Source organism: Pelodiscus sinensis, chromosome 2, assembly GCF_052426305.1.
Source record: "Pelodiscus sinensis isolate ZL-2025 chromosome 2, ASM5242630v1, whole genome shotgun sequence".
NCBI lineage: Eukaryota > Metazoa > Chordata > Testudines > Trionychidae > Pelodiscus > Pelodiscus sinensis.
This window is the reverse complement of record NC_143053.1, coordinates 9011229-9035408: the sequence shown is the minus strand read 5'-3', so window position 1 is coordinate 9035408 and position 24180 is coordinate 9011229. Positions and strand designations below refer to the sequence as shown.

General features: G+C 42.2%; 1 protein-coding gene across 3 annotated transcripts in view; it reads left to right on the top strand.

The window, feature by feature from the left end:
• DENND3 (DENN domain containing 3) overlaps positions 1–24180 on the top strand; it is an 84062-nt gene that overhangs the window by 39499 nt on the left and 20383 nt on the right. For all 3 annotated transcript variants that reach the window (XM_089776147.1, XM_006123514.5, XM_025184882.3), the window contains 8 exons: positions 1758–1877; positions 4227–4445; positions 8622–8743; positions 9939–10094; positions 13016–13112; positions 18212–18315; positions 18641–18822; positions 22588–23109. In XM_089776147.1, the coding sequence (XP_089632273.1) occupies positions 1758–1877; positions 4227–4445; positions 8622–8743; positions 9939–10094; positions 13016–13112; positions 18212–18315; positions 18641–18822; positions 22588–23109 (1522 nt within the window). The remainder of the gene's footprint in view (positions 1–1757; positions 1878–4226; positions 4446–8621; positions 8744–9938; positions 10095–13015; positions 13113–18211; positions 18316–18640; positions 18823–22587; positions 23110–24180) is intronic.

Here is a 24180-nt window from a genome sequence, read left to right as displayed (position 1 = left end):
GGGGGCACAGACTGCTTTTAACCTGTTTCCTAATGGATTCATGGTAGACCAACGAGATGGAGAGAAGGTGGGGTCATAGCTCTGCTCTTTCTGTGCAGCAGATAGAGTAGTGAGGAGAGGAAGGGTTATTCAGTGGTTCAAATGCTATTCTAGTACTTGAGAAATGTGGTTCAATTTTCTGCCTTGCTACAGATGTTTCGTATAACCTCGGGTGAGTCATTTATCTTCAATCCCCCATCTGCAAAGTGAAGACAATATTTCCCTACCTTCCAAGGACCTTGTGAGGATAAATACATAGTGAGGCGCTCAGATACCATAATGGGGACCATGTATAAATGTGCTGTAAAAAGGGGTGTTTTCTTTATATGCTCACCTAGAAGCTTCAAGAGGCTGCTTTTTGAACAGTGCAGCTCTCCACAATTTCTTCTGTGAGATGTGTCTGAATGGCATGATTCTGCTCTTGATTATTAACCTTATTTATATAAAATCAACTATTATATGCTAGTTTACATTTTAAATTGTAATCAGCAAGCAGTGAAATAAAGTTTCTCAGAATAGGAGAAAAAATACTAGGTAATAAAGCAGGTGGATTCAGACATATTGCTTTGATAAAAGTAGCGGTAGCCTAGACGGAGAGAATGCAGTTAGACTAAACTTGCAGTAGACATATCTGACAAGTTCCTTAATCTCTTATCTCTTTATTATGATTATATTAAAAAAAGTATAATTTTGTAAAAAAGGTAATTTATTTTCTCAATTTTAATTGTTTCAGTATCTAAAATATCTTACTTTGTGTTTCTTTTCAGTCTAGTGCTTTATGGAAATAGTTACAGTAAGCTTCCGATAATCCGGCACCTTTAGGACCCAGGGGGTGCTGGATTATCAGATATGCTGGACTATCGGAAGGGGGGACTATGAGGGGTCTAGGGTGGTGTTGGGGGAGTTGCCACCCCAAACCCCTCATAGCACCCCCCTCTTCCGATAGTCCGGCTCTGCCCCAGGCATCCCCGATTCAGCCGCTGCTGGTCAGTTTCAGCAGCAGACACCTGCGGCAGAGCAGCTGGGGTGCTGCCGGGTTGGTCCAGTAGCGCCGCCCCTTGGTGCTGCGAGATCAACCCGGCAGCACCTCAGTTGCTCTTGGGGACACCTGGGGCAGAGCAGCTGGGGTGCTGCCAGGTTGGTCCCACAGCACCAACGGGCGGCGCTACTGGACCAACCCGGTAGCACCCCAGCTGCTCTGCCCCAGGCGTCCCTAAATCAGCTGCTGCTGAAACTGACCAGTGGCTGACTCCGGGAAGCCAAGGGCAGAGCAGCTCTGCCCCGGGCTTCCCGGAGTCAGCCGCTGGTCAGTTTCAGCAGCGGCTGAATCGGGGACAGCTGGGGTGCTGCCGGATTGGTCCCGCAGCGCCAAGGGGCAGCGCTACGGGACCTACCGGCAGCACTCCAGCTGTTCTGCCTCCGGCTTCCCCGATTCAGCCGCTGGTCAGTTTCAGTAGCGGCTGAATTGGGGAAGCCGGGGTCAGAGTAGCTCCTCTGGTCTGGCTGCCTGGAGCACTTCTGGGTTCCTGATGGTGCCGGACCATCAGATGCTGGACCAATGGAGTTTTACTGTATTAAGTTTAATACTTTCAGTACAGACACACAAATAACTTTCTTTCAGATAATCATAATGTTTTATAGTTAGAATTAGGATTTAAAATTTCATGTTCTGTGGGAATATTTTTAAATTAATAATACATGTTTCTCAATTTTTACAGGTATTTAATATGAAACCACTACAGATAGTCTTTCCATCACGGGAGGATCCAGATAGCCCAGTTATTGACTTGGATCTTCATCTTCCATTACTATGTTTCAAACCAGAACAGGTGCTACAGGTAATACAATTAACAGATTATGTAAAGTGTCACATGTTTCGCTTGTGTTACCTTTATTCTTTTGTTGTTCTCAGAAAAGAAATTACTAGATGGAATTCAGGTTGAGTGCGTATATCTGTAATTTAGGGTTAAATACATTACAGAGATGTAATTATCCCCAAATCATGCACTTTTAACTATAGTAAATTCAGAGTTAAGGTTAAAGTTAAAAGAAATCGTAACACATTATAGTATATGGAAATGCCCATATTGGGCACTCAGAGAATTTAACTCTTGTGTATTAACACCATGCAATAAATATGTTTCTGATTAAGGCATTTTTGTGTTTGGGGCCCAGATTAGATTAACTTGATTTTTAAAAACACATTAGCTTGATTATTATGGTTTGGCACAAATTACTAAATTTCTTAAAGGACCAATTGTTAAAGCTCCTAAACCAGATGTACTTGTAAATGCTCATAAAATTCATTCTGTACTAAAACAGTAAGTGTGGTAGTTTTGGGACGTATACACTGTTTTTGTGATACATAATAGAGAACTGAATTTCTGTTTTAAATGCAGAACTCAGCCAGCTTTACCAGTGGGGAGATAACAGTTGCCATCATTATATTCATCTAATATAATTAATGAAGAAAGGCAAGATAATATCCTGCCAGCATCCCGTCTTATTTTCTTAATACATCACCATTGTTCCCCTCAGCTGCTTTCTCTTTTGAACTGAAGAGCTGATTGGATCCCTATTTCATCTGTGCCTTTAGTGTGTATGTACATGTGTATGTGCATGTATTTGGTACACAACCAACCTTCCCATCTGAAAATGTTGTGCAGGATCAACTCCTAGTGCAGGAGTCGGCAACCAATGGCACGCTGCATGCCATAAGAGGCACATGAACCAATTTTCAGTGGCATTCAGGGCAGGAGCTCAGCTCTGCACCTACTCATGCAGTGGTTTTCTGAGCTCAGAAGTTTAAAGCTCCTGTGCAGGCAGGGAGCTCAGCTGATTGGCAGGAGGAGGGGCATTGTCTTGCTGAGCAAGCAGCTAAATGGAGCTGCTTCATGCTTGAAATGGGGCAGCTCCCAGACCAGGTAATAAAAAGCAAGATAAGGAGAGAATAATAGGTTAGGCAGATTTGGAGGAGTTGAGGCAGTGGGTGAGTGCGTAATTGGGAGGGTAAGTCAAAGGGCAAGGAGTTTGGAGAATCCCTTGTGCATGGGGGAGAAAGACAGAAACTCAACACTCTCAAGCTTCCTGGGAAGGGCGATAGGGGGCTGACTGCTTGCGGTAGGTGGGGGAAAGAATGGGTAGGTGGGGGTTGGCATTAGGGTGGGTTGGAAGCAGGGAGGTAGTTTGTTTTTGCTGTGCGGTGGAGGAGGTGTGGATAATTTGTTTGTGCTTTAGCTAGGAGTTAGGACAGGCCAGACTGCTGGTGACTGCTACTTTGAGAAGCAGGATTTTATCCCAGCCCCCACCTGGGCTGTGGGGAGCAGATTGCACAAAGATAGATGGGGGAAAGAGGAGGTGGGTGTGTGCTGGCATCTGTACAGTGAGGTGGAAGCAGGGGACAGTTTATTTGAGGTGTCTGACTCATTTGTTGCAATCCAGATTGCTGTCCACTCTGGCTGGTTGGGTTGGAGTGGAGGAGGAAAGCAGGCTGCATTGGCAGGGTGGAGGGTGTGCTGGGAGGACATTTGTATTATTACATTTAAACAAAGTTTACATAGGAGTTAATGGCTTAAGATCTGCACCTTAACTTTTTTATTAATGAAGCTGCTGTAAGTAGGACTATTATTGACTTTAAAAAGTATCAATGGCACACAGACCAGTAAATAGAAGTGAATACGATAAATCTCAGCACGTCACTTCTGAAAGGTTGCTGACCCCTGTTCTTGTGCTTCTGGATGCATGTGCATGTGGGTAATTGTGCCCAGACAAGTGTAACAATTTCTGGCCCTTTACTTTAAAATGTGTGCAGTCCATTTGTGTGTTTAATCTGTGTATGGTTTTGATTTTTATCCCTGAATTTGGTGCTATGACAGTCTTGCAGCTAGAGTCAATGAACTGGTACCCAGGACTTTTGAGGAGAAATCCTGGTTCCACTGAAGTAATGGCAGAACTCTCATTGACTTCAGTGGAGCTAGTATTTCACCCTGCACTCTGGCTATGTAAAATTCTTTAACTTGTCTTTGCCTCAGTTTATCATTGAGTAAAATGTGTATTACTGTAAAGTTGATCTGATGGTAAACCTCAATTTGAAAATCGTAAAGTTCTCAGAGACAAGTTTTTTACAGAATTTGCTCTATGTAACAAGTATTAATATTAATATTCAATATTTTTGTTATTGTTTCCAGATTATAACTTGCATCTTAACTGAGCAGAGGATTGTTTTCTTCTCTTCTGACTGGGCCCTGCTAACACTCATAGCTGAATGTTTCATGTTGTACCTTCATCCTATTCAATGGCAGCACACTTTTGTACCCATTTTGTCACGTCAAATGCTGGATTTTTTAATGGCACCAACATCCTTTCTTATGGGATGCCACATTGATCATTTTCAAGAAGTTAGCCAGGTTTGTCATAGACTATTCCCACTCTTGCTGCCCCTTTTCCCTATGTCTGTTTAGTAAGCCACCTCCTGTCCCTCAATTCAGTCTCTCTTTAAAATAAATTTTTGCCAGATTTTCTACAAAAGTAATTTTTTTTTAACTTCAACAGAACCGTGTGTGTATGTGTGTGCAGTAAATCAGTTAATTATTGTGTGATTTTTATTCTCGTTTCCTGTCCTCCAGTATGGTCTTTGACCCTTGTTTGTTATGTGTTGTCAGATTTGGGTCTCAATTCTGAAAATATATGCTCTGATGTAGGGATGTAGGGGACTAGTCGACTATCCGATAAGCATATGCTTATTGGATATTCAGCTAGTGACTCGACTAGTTGCTTCCCCCTCCTTGCTGCCTCTATCAGAGAAAGGAAGCAAGGGGAAGGGTGCTGGGAGGAGCCGTCTTAAAAGCTGGTTCCCTAGCTCCATCTCTATGTGGGGGCGGGGAAGGTAAAGGCGCAGTGGGGGAACTGGCACTGTTTCCGCCATTTTGAAAGCAGAAACATCGTGGGAGCTCAAGTAGCCCCCCCGCTCACCTCATGCTCCCTACCTTTGAAATGTACAAGAGCCTAACCCTAAGCCCCTGCTCTTATACATTTCAAAAGTAGAGCGCATGGAGCCAGCGGGGGGCTGCTTGATTCCCCTGCTAGCCCTCTGCTCCTCGCTGCACTTCCTCCTTTGAAATGTAGCAGGAGCCAGCAGGTCTCTTGCTACATTTCAAAGGCAGAGGTGCCCTTATCAACTAATCGAATAGTCAATGCAAATTGCATCGATTTTTCAATTAGTTGATTAATCTAAATTTAACATCCTTACTCTATCTAATTTATGCACATGAGTAGTCCCAGTAAAGCCCCTGACAATTTTCCTGTCAATAACATTACAGGCAGTCCCCGAGTTACGCGGATCCGACTTACGTCAGATCCGCAGTTACGAACGGGGCCCTCCCGCTCCCTGGTCTCCAGCAGACCAGGGAGAGGAAGCAAAGCGGCGGAACACGTGGGCAGCGGACAGCCCAAGGCATCTGGGCTGTCAGCTGCCCGCATGCTCCGCGGCTTTGCTCTGCTTTGCTCCCCGTCCCCCTGGTCTGCAGACCAGGGGGACGGGGAGCAAAGCAGAGCAAAGCCGCGGAGCATGCGCGCAGCGAACAGCCCAGACGCGTCTGGGCTGTCCGCTGTCCGCGTGTTCCGCCGCTTTGCTCCCCGTCCCCCTGGTCTGCAGGGAGAGGAAGCAAAGCGGCGGAACACGCGGGCAGCGGACAGCCCAGACGCGTCTGGGCTGTCAGCTGCCCGCGTGCTCCGCGGCTTTGCTCTGCTTTGCTCCCCGTCCCCCTGGTCTGCAGACTAGGGGGACGGGGAGCAAAGCAGAGCAAAGCCGCGGAGCCCGAGGGCAGCAGGACAGCCACGGCGCGTCTGGGCTGTCCCGCTGCCCCCGTGCTCCGCGGCTTTGCTCCGGACGCCTGTGGTACAGCAGCTGGGGCGCTGCCGGTTGGTCCCGTAGCGCCGCTCTGGGCGCTACTGGACCAACCCGGCAGCACCCCAGCTGCTCTGCCCCAGGCGTCCTGATTCAGCCACTGCTGGTCAGTTTAAGCAGCGGCTGACTCAGGACGCCTGGGGCAGAGCAGCTTGGGTGCTGCTGGGTTGGTCCAGTAGCGCTGAGGAGCGTCGGCGCTACTGGACCAACCCAGCAGCACCCCAGCTGCTCTGCCCCAGGCATCCCCAAGTCAGCAGCTGCTGAAACTGACCAGTGGCTGACTACAGGAAGCCCCTGCCCCGGGCTTCCTGGAATCAGCCGCTGATCAGTTTCAGCAGCGGCTGAATCTGGACGCCAGTTCCGACTTACATACAGATTCAACTTAAGAACAAACCTACAGTCCCTATCTTGTACATAACCCGGGGACTGCCTGTATATATGTATGTGATTCAGGATTAGGCCCTCACACTGTCATGGTTGTTTGGGGAAGGGCCCATATGTTTTCTTGTTTCTCTGAGGCACCAAGCACAGTCTGAAAATGTTTAATATTTTAGTGCCATATATGGGCCTCAAATTCCTAATTCTTTGTCATGATGGATTTCCAGATATAATTTTTAACACTTTAACTTTTTAGCAATATAAAGGTGAGTTTAGAATGGAGTTTCAGAATTTGATTCAGAGTTTGTTCCTTCTCTTTGAATTATATTTAACATATTTTTTGTGGGTTGACATAGAGCATTTTCAGTGAAAAATAAAACTTAACTGCGCCAAGTGAAACTGACAGGTAGTTTGGACCCAAAATTTAGATATTTACATTTGCTTAAGGATATTTGAAACCGTTATTCCTTTGCGGCTTGGAAACCCAAACGCAACAGCATTGTGCTAGTAGGTATAAGATTAATGAATATGTTTGTAAACCAAATTAACCAGACTAATCTTGTCCAAGATTTCCTAGGAAGGTTGTGGAATCTCCGTCATTGGAGTTTTTTAAGAGCAGGTTAGACAAACACTTAGGAGGGATGGTCCCTATAATACTTAGTCCAGCCATGAGTGCACTCTCACAGAATCATAAGACTGGAAGGGACCTTGATTCTAAGATCAGTAAAATGCAAAACTAAGCATCCTAAACTATGAAAGTAAATAGTAGTAACAATATTATTAGTCTGTTTAGTGTGTGTTAGCGCAACTAACACAGGTACAATTACAGATATTATTCTTATTGTGGTGTCACACTGAGGGTTTTTTTGTACTCTGCATTATAATCTGAATTCTGTAGTCCTTGATCTTGCAAATAGACTTATGAATTCAGAACTTTCTGCACGTTTACAGGATCCAAGTAATAATATACTTGGATTTATATTTATATCGCCAGTCGTTTTAAGTATAAAAATGAAATAAGGATTGTTCTGAGGTGATTTTAAAAAATATATATATTCTGATAGCTTGCCTCATGGATAGTATTGTGTACCTCTTTCAGGCTACATTTTAGGACTGATCTGAGGGGAATAAAAAATTCTGCTGTTCTGGATTTCCAGGGTTTGGTAAACTTCTGCAATCTGAATGGAGTCCAGCCATTGCCCCAATCTCAGGATCCGTATGTCCACTCACAGGGCACAGATTTAAGTCAGATCTATGCTAGACCCAGCAGCTCAGCTTAAGATACGCAACTCCAGCTACGTAAAATATGTAATTGGAGTCTTGCTTACCTTAAGCCAAGCTTCATGGTGTCTCCACAGTGGGAGGCTGACAGGAGCCAACGGCATTGGCTTCTCTTACTCCTTGCAAAAGGAATACCAGAGACTGGCAGGGGAGCTCTCTAAATTTGATTTAGCAAGTCTAGTTAAGACTTGCAAAATCAAATGCTGGAAAATCAGTCTTGGCAGTGGCGATCTTCTTTTTAGTGTAGACAAGGCCTTAGTATTTGTCCCTATATCCATTCCACTTGAATGGAACACCTGTGCTCCACTCATGAAATTTTTACATCCTAAAGGCAATGTCCCTACATGGGGGGAACTTTCACTCCTTTGCTTGTCATGCCACACAGCAGCCTCCCTCATCTTACTCTGGTGCAATATGTAATTCTTTCCTAGTTCCTCAGGTGAGTCCATGTATAGACTCTTGCTAGGGTCACCTGCTTCTTTTGTTCTGCCTTTTGGTAATTTTCCTTTACTTCCAAATTCCCCTCCCTTTAAGAGAATTTATATACAATATTATAGTAACACATAAGCAAGTGCATTTTTATTTCAATGGACCCAAAAGGTATTAAACTTAATTCAGAAGTGTTTGTCCCTAATGTGCAGTAAATGTCCAGCTATCACAGTTTGTACATGTATGTTGATGTGTGGAGGATTTATGGACTTCTCAATTAATTCTGCGTGGAGAGAATATTACACCATCAAATCTTTGTATTTTATCTTTGAAACCCTCATAAATTAATGTGAGATTTCATTTATATTAAAAATAATGGAGAAGTTTTCTCAGTCCTCCAAAAGGCTAGGATAGAACTGGACCATTCCTTTCCAATTATACATTTCAATACATTCCTGGCAAGTTAAGTTCAATCACTATGCTGGAGTAACTCATGTTATATTTAAGTGTCTGCATGTTACATCAAGAAGAAATAAATATTTTATCACCATTATTTATATTTAATCATTAACATGTTTGTTTTTTAAAGGAAGCTGAAGATTTAATTTTAATCAACATTGATAATGGAAACATTACACATTCAAAACCATCTGTAGATGAGGCTGTAATTCCAGATGTCCCTTCACAAGCAGCAGAAACGTTTATAAAAAGGTAAAAAGAAACCTGAGTGGTTCATGCAGTAAATAGGATAAATCCCATGGAAAACTCTTTGGGTGCATCTACACTGCACCTGGAGCTTGAAATAAGCTGTGCAATTTGAGCTACATAAATTGCGTAGCTTATTTCAAGTTAATTTCAAAATAGAGCACTGTTCTAAAACATCTCTTACTCCTCCTGGAATGAGGTTTACAGGGACGTTGGAATAGTGAGCCAATTATATTTTGAAATAACGGGCTTGCTCAAAAGATGCGGAATAGCTATTACGGGATACTTCCAATATCCCTAAATAGCTCCGGAGTGTAGATGTAGCCTTTGTGGCTAAGACTTTGTTTATTTAAATAAAAACACAAAACTGGGGCAGGGAAAATTGGACTTTTTGTACAGGTAACTTTATATAGTTACAGTGCATATGTCATAGACCCAACCACAGTATCCCTTTTTTGTCTGATCAGTGTAATGCTTCTTTTTTTACGATTACTTATGTTAGTATTCCATAATTATCATCTGTCTGTATTAGAAGGACATGAGACACTGGATATGTCTGGGGCTATCTAGCATATAATAATGTATAGCGCAGGTAACTCCACAATTCTTTAAATAAACCTCAGGGTCTGATGAAAGCCTAGCTCCTCACCCCAGCTTTTCCATTCTGGTCCCCAGGCAACCTGCTGGTAAGCCCTTAATGTCTCATCCTCCCCCTGAATTAGCGTTACGGTAGGTTACAAAAGAGGGAATTGCTGGTGCAGGGGAAAAAGAAGCTTCTTCTGGTGGGCTTGCTCTTTATCAAGTCCCTACTCATCAGGTTCCTGGGGATTGAGTCAGTGTTGCCTCATTGACAGGTTCTGCTTCTGGAACAGCATTTGTGCCTCTCTACTACCCCGTACCTCCTTAAAGAGATATGTCAGTTCGTTTGACAAGCCAGGTATATAGTGCAGTTATTGCTGATTTATTAGGAGGCAAATAATGCCATACCACACAAGAATGTTTCCAGGGAGTATGTACATTGGAGATGTGCAAAGTTCCATGTTTTCTGAGAGTTTCTCTTATTGGTTTTATAGCAACACTTGCAATTAAATCTTGTAATTTCTTTAGTTGAAAGTAGAGTAAGATTCAAGTTTCTTTTTATTAAAAAAGAAACAAAACACTTGGATTTTAAAAGAGCGCTCATTAGTTTTCTTGTTCCTAGAGTGGAGAATCTTCAGCTACATTATGATCTAGAACTCTGTCACCTCAGCTCGCATACAGACTTCATTGAACTACAAATGCGCAGGAGGGCTTGGCAGCAAAAACTAAATACTGAAGTTCAGCAGATTACGTTGCAGTTAATTGTCAACATTTTCAGGTAGTGATAATATTGTTTGCATGCCATAAAATGCTAAATGTTAACATCTGCACCTACTCTATCTCTGGGATTTTTGTGTTATTTTTCTTTTTAGATGCTGTCAGTGTCTAGATTTGTTGAAGTTCCATGAAAAGAATTTTGTGGCTAGTGGCCTGTATGAAAATTTCAGCAGTTCACATATTTGGCTATAGTTTCATCTATAACTTTAGATACAGAGTTAATTGTATTTTGCTATATCCTGAGAAATTAAAATTCTTGGTTTGAACACACTGCCATTTCATGTGAAAACACCAGGAAGAGAAAGGCCTAGACTAAATTTCTCGGATTTTAGGATAGGTTATGGTTCAGTATAAATAGCAGTAACAGTCGTACAAGTAGTACGAGCATCTTCTAAGCACTGCAAGTCATGAGAAGAAATAAAAATATGCTTAGCCTGTGGACAGCATGCAGAACTGAAGTCGGACTGTTTTTATGATCCTTTAGCTCTGTATGACTCTGGCATTGTGCACGAGTTCAGATGTGATTGATCTTTGCAGCCCATTGACACTTCCTACTGTCAGTTATGTATGATGAGTCTGCTTTCTCAACCCTGTGAAATTTAAAGTGTAAGAACATAAACAAGAAATGAAAAGTAATGAAAGGGTGTTGTATTCTGGTTACAGATGGCATCAGCCATATTGATAGAAATCAAAGTACCAATAAGTTTATTTAATTTTCTCATAAGCAAATGAAAGAACAGTCAACTTGGCTTTGATGTATCTTGTTGGTGTCTATCACTTTTATAATCTTTGCCCCAGAAATCTATTGTAATTTGCCTTGACATTTCTGGAAAACCTTGTATGTCCCCTTCGTTGCCTCAGATCTCACTTTATGAATGCAAGGTTGTGTAGATTTGAGCAGAAACAAATTATTTCAGTGTTAGTAAAATGTACTTATCAGGTCTTCTCCCAGATTCTCTTAATCACTTATTTTCCTCTCAGTGGTTCCAGGAGATCCTAACCCAATACATAAATATTCTTATAGTCCCTCTTCATGTTCAGAGCATTTAGTGAACATCTCGTTCATGTGTGATGGCCATAAGTTTGTGCGTGTTTGGAGAGCTGTCACTCTAGCATCCAGGTCCTATAAGAAAATAAAGGACAGCACAGAGAAAGAACAGAGATTCTGTAAATTTAGATTTGCCAGTGGGAGATCTCCATGTTCTGCTGATAGATTTATCATGGTGATATTATAACTTAATACAAAGGAATAAAAATACTCAAGGTCTGTTGATGATTCTGAAGTAAGTGAGATTCTCCAGTAAGTGAAATTTTTATTTGCAAGATATATTTGTGAAGGTTATGTCTACTGTATGTAATGAGTAGACATGTAAAAATGCAGTTTAAAAATCATAGTGGTTACACGGTTACATGCGCTATGTATGGGCTTTGCAGTATAAAGCTTAAATATGCTTTCTACTGCAAAACCTGGATCAAAGCCTCCCCAGGAGCAGGATGGGCAGGGGCTGGCAACCCTGTTCCCAGGGAGGGTTTGGTGTGGCCCTGCAGTATAAAGCTTACTGCATAGTCCGCAGTATGCAATTGCTGTGATTTTTAGCGATTACACGGTTTCCTTTTTAAATGAATTTTTACATCCCCAGTTAAATACTTGGCAACAACGAGTAGATGCTTGGTCGCTCTAAATAGATCAAATTAAATCTAGAATTAAAATCTGTTTGCGTTCTGCCAATGGGGTTGCCATCTTTCTTCTTTTCTTCCTTCAAACTTTTTCTTTTGTTCTTTTTTCCAGCAATGTCTCTTCTGTCTTCTAATGCTCTGTCTACCAGAGTCCAGGAATGAAGGAAAGTAAATCTTTGTTAATGAAATATCTGTTTGCAGCTCAAGCTGTCTATTTTAAGTCTCCTTAATAAATTGTCCTGTATTTTTGTATACAGAGGTTTTATATTTAAGAAACCCTACATAATGTAGGTTTATATCATTTTATTAACCACCATTTTTTATAAATTCATATGTATATTTAAACTGCTATAACGCAGTTAAGAAAATATAATCTATCAGTGATTTATGGCTCAGTGGGATGCAGCATGGTCCTGTGAACAGTACCCAAAACTGGGCAGTTGAGAGTCTTGGGTTTTAGTTTGGCTCCGCTGGTGATTAGGTCTGTGACCTCAAGCACATTAGTTCTTCTATCTGTAAAATGGGAGTGGATGATATCTACCCATCCCTTTGATAGTACCTTGAGAAATATGGCTGAACACCTACATGGTTTTTGTCCTTAAGAAAATTATAAAGAGCGGCATAAAAAATATACACACACTAAAATGTAGACACATTTTTTAACTAGTTCTCCCTTTTTTTCTCTCTCTCTCTTTCTGAATTGAATCTTTGTTTAACATATTTATCAGTAAAACTGGCTTTATGGTTGAACTTTGGGGACATTGCAGCTGGGTGTGCCCACAAAACACTACAAATGATCAAATACCTTGGAATGTAATGGCACAAATTAGATCCTAATCCTGCAGCTAGATCTGCACAGACAGATCTTTTTGTCTGTATGGTGCCCCAAAGTGGCATTCTTGGAGGTTTCATGGGTCTGCGCACACAGGTGTAATTGCAGGAATGGGGCCTAAATAATTACATTAATAAGCAGATATTACTGCATGGTAGCTGAGATACTAAAGTTGACCCCAGTGAGTCTTAGTGAATTTTCTGATGGAAAATGTCAGTTATAGCAGGTAGCCTGCTTTACTTCTGTTGAAAAGATTCTACAGTCCTTTTCTATGATTCAGTGATTAAAAACTGTTCACAAAATACAATCTGCCTTCTGGTACTACTGTGTGTTTATTTTAGTGCCAGTGCTTCACTGCAAGTATGTGTTTCTTTAAGAAATTTCCAGACATATAAATTATTCTTTATTAACAGGGAGGTAAAGGACCATCTAAATTATGAGCACAGAGTATTTAATAGTGAAGAGTTTCTGAAAACAAGGGTACCAGGGGATCAGCCATTTTACAAAAAGGTAATTACATTCTTGATGTATTCTAATCACCTGCTAGCTTATTCAATTACTAGAATAGTTACCTGGGTATTGCTCAGGTCCTTAATTCAAATATGTTTTGTTTTTCTTCATTGTTCTGGGATAGGGTTAGGGTTGGAGGGGTTCAGGATGCAAGGTACCGTGGGGAGAGAAGATAACCCCAGCCCTGTCTCACCCCAGCAGCTTGGGGGCAGGTGAGAAGCACCCTGTCCATGGCTGCTGCATCAGGCACAAGAAGGGTACATGTCCTCCGGCTGGGGGACAGACAGACGTACAGACAAACTCTCTGAAATATATAGTAGATCATTACAAAAAAACTCAAATGAAACTGTTGAAATTTGGGCTATATTGTATAAGCTATTTGTTTTCTTAACATAGGCACAATGGTAGTCTCTTGTTTTGTGTAATTATTTTCTCTCTCTCAGCAGTTAAGGCTTCAAAATACGACTTAAGTGGGCATAGTTCTTGTGCTCAAAAAGAGTAAATTTTGCCCTAAGTGACCCACAGAAATTTACAGTCTAGGAATTTACATTTTTGAACTGGCATCAAGAGTTTTACACATGTGATTTATATTGATGGTAAAGTCAATTTTGCAGCTTCACCTCTGGAAGATACTGCATACTTGGAATACTTGGACTTAGAAGATCCATGATTTCAGCAATGTGGATAGTCTCGTCACTGATACAGATCGCAGCTTTTCCACGCTGTCCGGTTTTGCACAGTTCTCATCCATGTACTTCTGTGAACCCTCCATAAAAGATCCACCAAACATGCTGGAGGCCTTCCTCGTGTTCTTTTCACGTCTCATGGATACCAATGGAGTATATGCACTGTCCATCTATTGTGTGTCTGCCTCGCTACTTGGCCAGCCCATCTCCTTTTCCAGTCATACCATAGCTTGGATGATATCGGTGACACTGCTTCTTGCGTGCAGATCATCAGTAGTAATATACTGTAGCTACTTACACCTTCCATGCATCTTTCCATTGCTCTTTGGGTGGTTTGCCACTTTGATTCTTCTGTAGCGTTGTATTCCAGGTTTCACAGCCATACAACATTACCAGAAGGATACTGGTGTTAAAAAGATGGGCTTTCATGGTGGTGGAAAGTTTGGAATCAACAAAAACATTGCAGATTTCCAAAGTCAATCCAACCTAACTTTCTCCTGCTCAACTCCCAGCAAATTTGTTCCATTTCACATCTGCTTGTCATTCTTTTACCATCTTCGTCAACAAACACTCTTGGAAAAGTTCAGCTTAGTTGTATTTCATGCCAAAAAGTTCACAAACAGGTTTTCTCTTCAACTGCCTTTTGCTGTTTCTATCATTTTTCTCCTCAACATTTTACAAACGAGCTTATACTCCAGCCTGGTATCAGTCTTGACTGCCATGTGTCTCCGCTTGGCAAGAAGATCAAGTGTTTGTTGGGTAAGATGGTTTCTAGACTCTTGGCTTCTTCACAGTGGCAGCATTTTTACATTTGTTGAACTCCGCTAAAAAACAGCAGTAATTGGAATCAGTATCTTCAGTTTTGTCTGTTTCCTGCAACTAAGAGTTGACAGCATTCTTAAACAGATCTGAGCAGAACTATTGTACCCACATGCAGTGCCTAACTCTCATCTTTATCTGTTCTTCCGGTATGATATTAATTTTGACTCTTGCTCCAATCAATCGATTATCTGCCTGTATACATACAGATGGCTGATTCTGAAATGACTGTTACATCTGTAACAAGTTGCCTCTTGTTCACCAGGACAAAATCAATTTAATTTCTTATTGCATCATTCGGCGCTCACCAAGTCCATCGCCTTCCAACCCTCTTCTTGAAGAAGGTGTTCATGAGGTATATACGCGAGGCTTCTGCATAATAATCAACCAGCCTTTGGCCTCTTTCATTTCTTATACTGGAACCATATTGTCCAATGTAGTTTTTTTGATCTTACCCTGTACCCACCTTGGCATTGAAGTCGCCAACCACCACTCTGTGTGTGGTTTCGTCTGAAGAATCCTATTAAGTTCTTCATAGAACCTTTCCCCTTCCTCGCCTTCCGGAGTGGATGTTAGTGCAGAGGCTACAATTATTTTCATGGTGGCCCATTTGCCTATGCTAATTGTGAGCACTCTGAAGCAAGATGATAAAATTATCCATGAAATGTTTCCTGCCACCTTCGGGTACACAATAATTCAACTCCACTGACCTTTTCTTCCACTGTTCCCAGGAGAATTTGTAATGCATCCTTCCATTTTGCCACGACTTCCTCCACGAAATCCTACTCCTTTGCCTCATCGTGGCGTGGAGGTGACCCTGGGCTCTTGAGAAGGCTGTGCCAGCGGAGCGTAAGCTCCAGCAGGTTCTCCCAAGCTGGAATGGTTTTGAGTATGGCCCTGGTGGTGGACTGTGTGTCTGCAGTCCAAGGACAAGCCTAGCAAAATACTGAGAGGTTCGTCACCAGAAAGTTGGCCGCCAGGTGACTGTTTGGCCACAGCAAATATGAACAGTACGGTAATTCAGTGTGACCTTCGGTCCTGTGCAGTTCCCTCTCACTTCCGTGGTGATGATGGATATGGGAGCAGAGGATGAAAAGAATCTTACAGTATTGAGACCATCTATTTGTATTGATCTACATGTTGTAACATTTTGTAACATTTACTGTGCGATCCCTCGCAAGTGATGAGCAGGTCGATATATTGCTGGAAGAATTGCATTGTATTCACATTGATATTCTTGCCATAACTGAAACCTGGAAGATACACATTAAAAATTTTAAGGATTAGGTTTTAAAAAACAAACAAACTTGAATTTTAGAAGAAATACAAATCCTGCTTTGGGCTTGGTTGCATGTTCTTCTGAACAAATTGATGCTGACAACTTTTGGAGACAGGATTCTGGATTAGGTAGGCCCCTATCTGATACACTATGGCAATTCCTATTTAAACTGACAAAAGCAAAGGAATACAGGCAGTCCCCGAGTTACGTACAAGATAGGGACTGTAGGTTTGTTCTTAAGTTGAATTTGTATGCAAGTCGGAACTGGTACATATTGTAGGGGAAAAACTAGCCAAACATTTCTCCAGAGCTCAATTTTATTCTCCCACACCTCACTTCCCTCAGTCTTTTATTCTCAAGCTGAGGTGTCTGCTAAGAAAAGCCACTCCGCGTCTCCCTGGTCTGCTGGGGGGGGGGGGGGGGGGCGCTAGCTTTGCGTCTCCCTGGTCTTCTGGGGGGAAGCAGCTAGTGTGGGGTTGCCTCACCCCGTTTGTAAGTAGAGATCCGATGTAAGTCGGATCCATGTAACCCGGGGACTGCCTGTATAGGATTCACATGATATTTAATCTACTCCTTTTTACAGTAATGTCACTGTAAGAAGTATTGAATGCTTATGGGGCAAAGTAGGAAAGTTTGAGGGACTGCAGGCATCCAAAATCCTATTTGTCATTTCAGATTCACTCCTCAGAATGAGTAACATTGGAAATGTACTTATAAAATTTACAAAAGCTTAATTTATAATTTTACTAGAAGAATTATATGGCATTGCTCGGATTCTTCACTTGATGAAATGTTGTTTTTCTTCATTTTAAATCATTGCTCTAGGGTGGGACTAGGGATGAGAGGTTCAGTATGCAGGCTGCCCCAGGGAAAAAGGAATACCCCATACCTCTCACTGCAGCAGCTTGGGGCCAGGAGAGAAGTGCCTCTCCATGCCTGTAGCGGCAGGCTCCCCATGTGCACCGGCTCCTCCTGCAGAACCCCCTTTCCCCTTTGGGTGGAAGTCATGGTGGAAATGGGTCATTCACAGCATTTGGTATGGAGATGTGATTATCCAGAGGGGAAATTGCCTTTTTAATGCAATAACCCATTGAGGTCCTAATTGTCAATATAGCATGCCATCTAGTGGGAAAATAAAGTTACAAATACATGTAAATAAGATGTCACTTTGACAAGTTTATTAGAAATATTTTATATAGAAAAATGTATTTTGAGTTGGAATGTTCCATTGGTAATTGTAGTACTACCCCACTGCATTGAAGCAGAATTTATTATATATGCAATTTATTTTTTCCCTTATTTTTTTAAAATACTTAAATATATTATTCAAATTCACTTATGTTCTGTCAGCAGCATTTCCTCTGGCTCTTCATCTGTGATAAACTCTATGATGGGAAGAGGCATGCCCGAGTACTGGCGAATCTGTTTGTTTCCCCATTTAAAGAAACTTTTTCATAACTACAACCAAAGCTATAGATACTATTTTGCATTCACCTTAGTAAATTTGTAAGGAAGTCAGGTACTATACACATAGACATGGTATAAAAACCTAGATGAATAGTGGGGAAACAACATGAATGAAACTTAAACATGTGACTCAGTGGGGTAGTTTGGTGCATTGGTGAACAAGATAACGAACCCTGTACTAGAAATGTTTATACTGTGTTTCTAGAAATGATACAAATTATAGGTTGCATATGATGGTGTTCACTTTCTGTCATTGGGAGTGGTAATGGAAGAAGGGAGTCCTTTTGGAAAAATTTGCATGTGTGCGTAGTATTTTTGACTTTAATATTTGACATTTTTTTGCCATCTTGTCTATTCTAAAGGGCAAATTTTGGGGCTTGAGATGTGTTTCTGTGAGTCTCAGTAATAAATCACCTTAAGGAGGGATTATTTAGTGATTTTTTCACAAGAGGGGAATATTCAGTAAACAGCAGGAATATCACCCAAATTTCTCTCTTCAGTTTAGTGATGAATTTTAACATGGAGCTGTGAGGAGCCCTTTTTTCCACATCATGAAGAAAGTTAAAGTTGTAGAGTTACAATAAAAATATCAGAAAATATAAAATTTAGTTTGTTTTTATTATTAAATTTGTAGTTTAGTATATTACTGTCTGCCATTAAAATGTATACCATAAAATTATACTGATGTGTACAGAGGTTGATTTTATTTAAATTGTGAAACCTTAACTTTGCATTCCTATGGGCTTTTGCATTTATTTCTGTTAGGTCAGTAAAAGTAGATGAAAGCTGTTAATAAAAAATGTATACTTCTGTGATCAGTAATATCAATTTGCTGTTGTGTATTGCAGGTATTAGAGACCTATATATTTCACTCTTTTCTTAAAGCTCGTTTGAACAGAAGGATGGATGCCTTTGCCCAACTTGAGTTGAGCACTCAGTCTGAAGAAGATAGGTAACATTTTCTCAGTATAGTTTACCCCAAGCTTGATTTTACTTCCATTGAAGACAATGTCAGATATTTCTTAGAATGTTAGTAATGTGGGATCATGTCCTATGTATAAATGAGTTTAGAGGTAATTGATGACCCATCTTTACTGCAAAAGGTCCTGCTGTAAATTGGTCATAGCTAGAGTGAGTTGGTAGGTGTTACTGTAATATAGAAAGAACAACAATAATAAACATTTGTTCTCTCTGTTGATACTGATGTATAATATATGCAAAATATATGTAAATATGTATAAACATATCTAAAATATAATTAAAATTGTTTTCTTCAGATTAAATTCAATGCTTGATAGCCCAAGAAGACTGACTGCGGAGAAAATGGCTTCTAAAAGATTTAATCCTCAGTATATGATTAGTAAACGTATGGTAATAAGTATGCCTAATCTACAAGATATTAAGTCTTACGATAGTCCTGCTAGGCCTTCATCACTCCGAAGATCAGAGACAGAACGTGGTAAGGAAAAATTTGCATCTTATGGCATCGTGGACCAGATACTTGGGTGTTCATTGTCCTGGTCCCTGGTATGGCTCACAGTTGAGAGTGCCAATTTCTGGTCATGCATCTGATGAAGTGGGACTTCACCCACGAAAGCTTATGTTCCAATTAATCTGTTAATCTATGAGGTGCCACAGGTCTTCTCATTGTTTAATTTCTGGTCAGATTGTCAGAAATCGGGGCAGGCACACACACACTGGTAGTATGTCCTATAATTAGATTTCACCAAAGCAATGAATGTGGATTCCTGAAGTGCTATATACTGGTTTTACCTTACCCCGTGTAAGGTAATAATTTTTGGCCAGTGGACACTTCAAAAATTTTTGAAGTGGTGCCGGGCCGGAAAGGGCGGCGCCAGAATGCTTCTGGGCTTCCCCGCTTCCAGACCATAATTGGTCAGGGGGTGAGGGAGCCCCTTTGCCCCCCCTTCCCACTAGGCACCCATGCCCCTGGCAGGGTGGGAGGAGGCTTCACACACTCCTCTGCCCCCAGGTCCTGATTGGCCTGGTGGCAGGAGTAGTGTGCAAAGTTTCCATCTGGCTCCCCCATGCAGGGCGGGAGCTGGGCGAGGGAAGCTTGGCACAGCTCTCCCCACCCCCAGGCCAATCAGAACTTGGAAGCGGGGGAAGCGCGGGAAGCCTCCTCCCACCCTGCGAGCAGCGCATGGCACTTTGAAGTACCATACACTCCTTGCAGGGCCGGGACAGGGCGAAGGAAGCTTCACGCAGCTTCCCTGCCCCCAGGCTCTGAAGGAAACTTCACCCAGCTTCCCTCGCCCAGCTCCTGCCCTGTGAGTATACGGCACTTTAATGTGCCATGCGCTCCTCACATGGCGAGGTGAGGGCGGAGAAAACTTCGCAAGCGGCTCCTGTCCCCAGGCCAATCAGGGCTTGGGGGTGGGGAGCGCGTGACGTCTCTTCCCGCCCTGCAAGCAGCGCGTGTCACTTCAAAGCGCTGCGTGCTGCTCACAGGGCGGGAGGAAGCTTTGTGCGCTCACCTGCCCCCAGACCCCAGTTGGCCTGGGGGCGGGGGAGCGGCAGGGCCTCCATGGGCCAGATCAACCCACTCAATGGGCTGAATCTGGCCCGCGGAGGCCCTTTTGCCCACCCCAGCCTTAGAGCCATAAATAGTCACCATAGACACTCCAGCCTATATTATCACTCAAACTGATTTGATGATGAAAGTCTCAGAAGGGTAGCTGTGTTAGTCTGTAACTAAATCATCTATCTATATTTTTGGTTAGTCTCTAAGGAGCTAGAGGACCGTTCATTGTTTTTAAAGTTTTTTTTTTTATGGTTAAAGGTTATTTAAATCAATTCACCATGCTTTAGGTTTGTACAATTTCGGGGGACCCAGGTCAATGGATACTTCCAGTCATACACAAAAAACCCAACACTGTAGACAATCCTTATTAAACTAACTAACGATATATTAACTAAGAAAAAGAAATGAGTTATTAAATATTTAAAGTCGGTAAAATACATTATAGTTGGATGGGAGCATATCATCCAAAATAATAGGAGGGATGTTAAATCTGATATATTTCTGTAAGTCTCTCTCTGGGTTGCCCAAGTAGATTGTGGACATCAGTCCTTATGCTCAAAATATCACCTTGTTAAAATTTATCAGTCCAGAGATGTGGTAGGAGAGAGGAGGCTAGGGACTTAAGTTCACTCCTTTTATATCAGAGGAGGGGCCATAATTTCTGATGGAGGGGTCTACTTCAAGAATTTGATAAGTGGTTGAGGGCTGCGCTCTTCCATGATATTAATGGATGAAGTGCGGCTTTGGGATGGAGGTTGAGTGCAAAAGGGTGCTCAGGGTATGGGATTAGAGAGCAAGAAGGGGTGTGGGTTCTGGGAGGGAGTTTGGGTGAAGGAGGGGGTTGTGATTTGGGGTGCAGGAGACAACACAGACCTAGAAGAGGAGTGTGGGAGGTGCAGAGTCTAGGAAGGGGTTGTGACCTAAGGCAGGGGGGCAGGAGGAGGTGCATGGGTTTGGGTTATAACCTACTGCAGGAGGGGGTTGTGACCTGAAGCAAGGGATTAGGGTGCAGGAGGAGGTGCAGGGCCTGGGAGGGTATATGGGTACAGGAGAGGATTCTGACCTGGAGGAAGGATGTATGTTGTAGGGGTGCTGGGTCTGGGAGGAGATTGTGACCTGGGACAGAGGTGAAGGAGGGGCAGGGCGTTGGAGTGCAGGAGGGAGTAGGGTGCCAGATGCAGGTGCTTGCTGGGAGGCACTTACCTTATGTGGCTGGCAGCCACGGGCAGGCTCCTTGCTTGCCACACCTCCACTTTGTACAGGGGCCATGTATCACAGGCATGGCCCAGGCAGCTCCCATTGGCTGGTTTCCAACCAGTGGGAGCTGTTAGATTGTGCTGCGGGCAGGGGCAGTGCATGAAGCGTGTCCCGTCCCTCAGGCATGAGATGCACAGAGAGCATATGGCCCCAGTAGCTGGCTGCTTTGAGTGGTGTGTGTGGGGGGGGGGGGGCACAGCAGCTACCGAGCCTGCTTTTGAGGCTCCCATTGGACCGCAGGACTGTGGGGGGCTGAATCCGGCAGTTTGGCAGGCTGGAACCAGAGCGCAGGCTGTATTTTGCTCGCTTCTGTTTTATGTCTTGACTTTTTTTGCTGGAAAAAATCCCATCTGTGTTGCGTGATCCATCCTTTGTCTGAATTTCAGGTTCTAGCTTGCACCTTTGCCAGTCTGCCCTATGAGGTATCTTTAGGGACAACATGCAGGTGTCCTTGTATACAGCTCCTTTATTTCTAAAAAGCTAACCTGTGGCCATTTTCCACACCCACATATTTGAGTTACAAACATATATCAACATTTCATAACCCCTCGCTCACAATGTAGATATACTCATTATAACAAGATAACATTAATCAGATTATCACTTTTCCAGTGATACCACATAAGGCACACTTAGTACAAGACTTACCACAATTTTGCTAGTGTAAATTGGGGGTAGTCAATTATTTTTTGTCAAAGTCCAAACTTATTGGTCAAAGTGTAGTCAAAGCCCAGATTCCAGAAAAAAATATTAATAAAAAATAACAATAGTGCTAGTAAGTAAAAAAATATTTGGGGGTCTGTTCAAAAACATCTTTGGCCCACAGCTTGGCTAGACAGACTCCTTCAGTTCTGAACATCATCACACTGACCACATAAACACAGCAAAGGTCAGGAGGCATGAAGTAGTGACGTGCATCATCCTCAGCTTCTGGCTGCTTGGTGAGTGCCTGACCATGCACTGAGATAAATCACACTGAGGGCTACTCAAAATTGTGATATTCTGCAACTGCCACAAGGGGCTAACACCTACTGTAGTATTTGCAGTGTGGCGCTGCTTCCTGAGCCAGTTCCTGTCCCTGTTTATCCTTTTCCCACCTAAAATACATTTAGTACATGCTTAGGCTCATTTCTGCCTAGCCAAGTCAATGGGATTTAAACATGTATCAGAAGTAAAGCATGTGCTTAAATGTTTTGTTGAATTGGGATGGACTACTGAATCAGTGTCTATGGTGACATCAAGAAGTGTATGGTGAACAATTTTATTTCGTACACAGGCATACTTAATGGCTTACTGGGGACATAGGGCACAGTTTAGGATATGTAGGAAAAGTGTTGTGTTTTTTTTTTAAGTATTTCTGGTTTGAAGGTGATTGTATGCTTTTATTCTTTGCTTTTACATTTTACTTCTTTCTTTTTTAAGTTGTGAAACTGACCTCCAGATCAATTAGTACATTCAGGATCCCAGAAATTCACTTTCCTCTTATGAGTCAGTGTGTTCATGCCTACTACACAGATTTTATCAATCATCTCACCAGAGCAATAAATATCTTACAACATGATAACTCCGCATTGCTGGCGAGATATTTCTACCTTCGTGGACTCATTGGTGTTATGCAAGGAAAACTACTGGATGCTCTTTCAGATTTTCAAAATCTATATAAAACAGACATAAGAATTTTCCCTACTGATCTTGTGCGGAAGATGGTGGAAAGCCTACCTCCTTCTGAACGTTCGCTAGCAGAGCGCAAGCCGGAGCTGAAGAGGTTGATTAGTCAAGTGATGGAGACACAAAGAGAAGTTACAAAAGTAGATGACCATGTCAAAAATTTTGAGTTACCAAAAACGCACATGCATTTGGATGATTTTGTCAAGCGAATCCAAGAATCTGGGATTGTCAAAGATATAGACACAATACATCGGCTTTTTGATGCCTTAACAGTAGGTAAGCAGAAAGTATGTTGTGGTAATGAATAATATTGGTATGTAAATAATTTTTCATATTTTTATGGATATCTGATGCACGTTGCACTTAAAGATTTTTTCCCCTCTTTTTGACCTTCAGGAAAATGTTGTCAAACATTTCTCAGGACATGAATATGTGTGTGCATGCACTCATGTGCCAAATTCACATGTGTGTCTCCAGTTAGCATAGAACTTTTTAAATTCATAGTAACATGTTTTTGTAATTTTTGTAATTGCAAGCACACAACTACTGTTGCCACAGGCTGTAATTTCCATTGCATTTTATGTGAACACTGATAACTCAGTTAGGGTATGTCTACACTACCAGCCTAGTTCGAACTAGGGTGGTTAATGTAGTCATACGAACTTGCAAATGAAGCCCGGGATTTGAATTTCCCGGGCTTCATTTGCATGTTGCCGGGCGCCGCCATTTTTAAATGTCCGCTAGTGCGGACTCCGTGCCCGCGGCTACACACGGCACGAACTAGATCGTTCGTGCCGCGTGTAGCCGCGGGCACGGAGTCCGCACTAGCGGACATTTAAAAATGGCGGCGCCCGGCAACATGCAAATGAAGCCCGGGAAATTCAAATCCCGGGCTTCATTTGCAAGTTTGTATGACTACATTAACCACCCTAGTTCGAACTAGGCTGGTAGTGTAGACATACCCTGATGCATGTAGAACCAAACTCGCCAAAGTAATAAATGATGCTGTTCATATACTTAAAGTTAAGTACATGCTTGTGTACTTTGCTGAATTGGGGCCTTTGTGCTACATCCTCATCATTTTGGTTGTGAATTTAACAGTTCCACTAAAACTGAAACTCCATCTTATTGGCAATTCTTAATTGCAATAATTACAGGAAAACTTACTTAATGCAGTACATTGGACTCACTCTACATGTGATGCTAAAGGGTGTCTGCACAAGTGCTTGCAAGCCTGTTTTGCAGTTGTCCGGGAGGAGGAAGGATTGGCAGTTTTTGCATTACCATTTAATTGTCCAATGGCATGCCAGCTCTATCTTGATTTAGATTGCTAATCTTGTGATACAG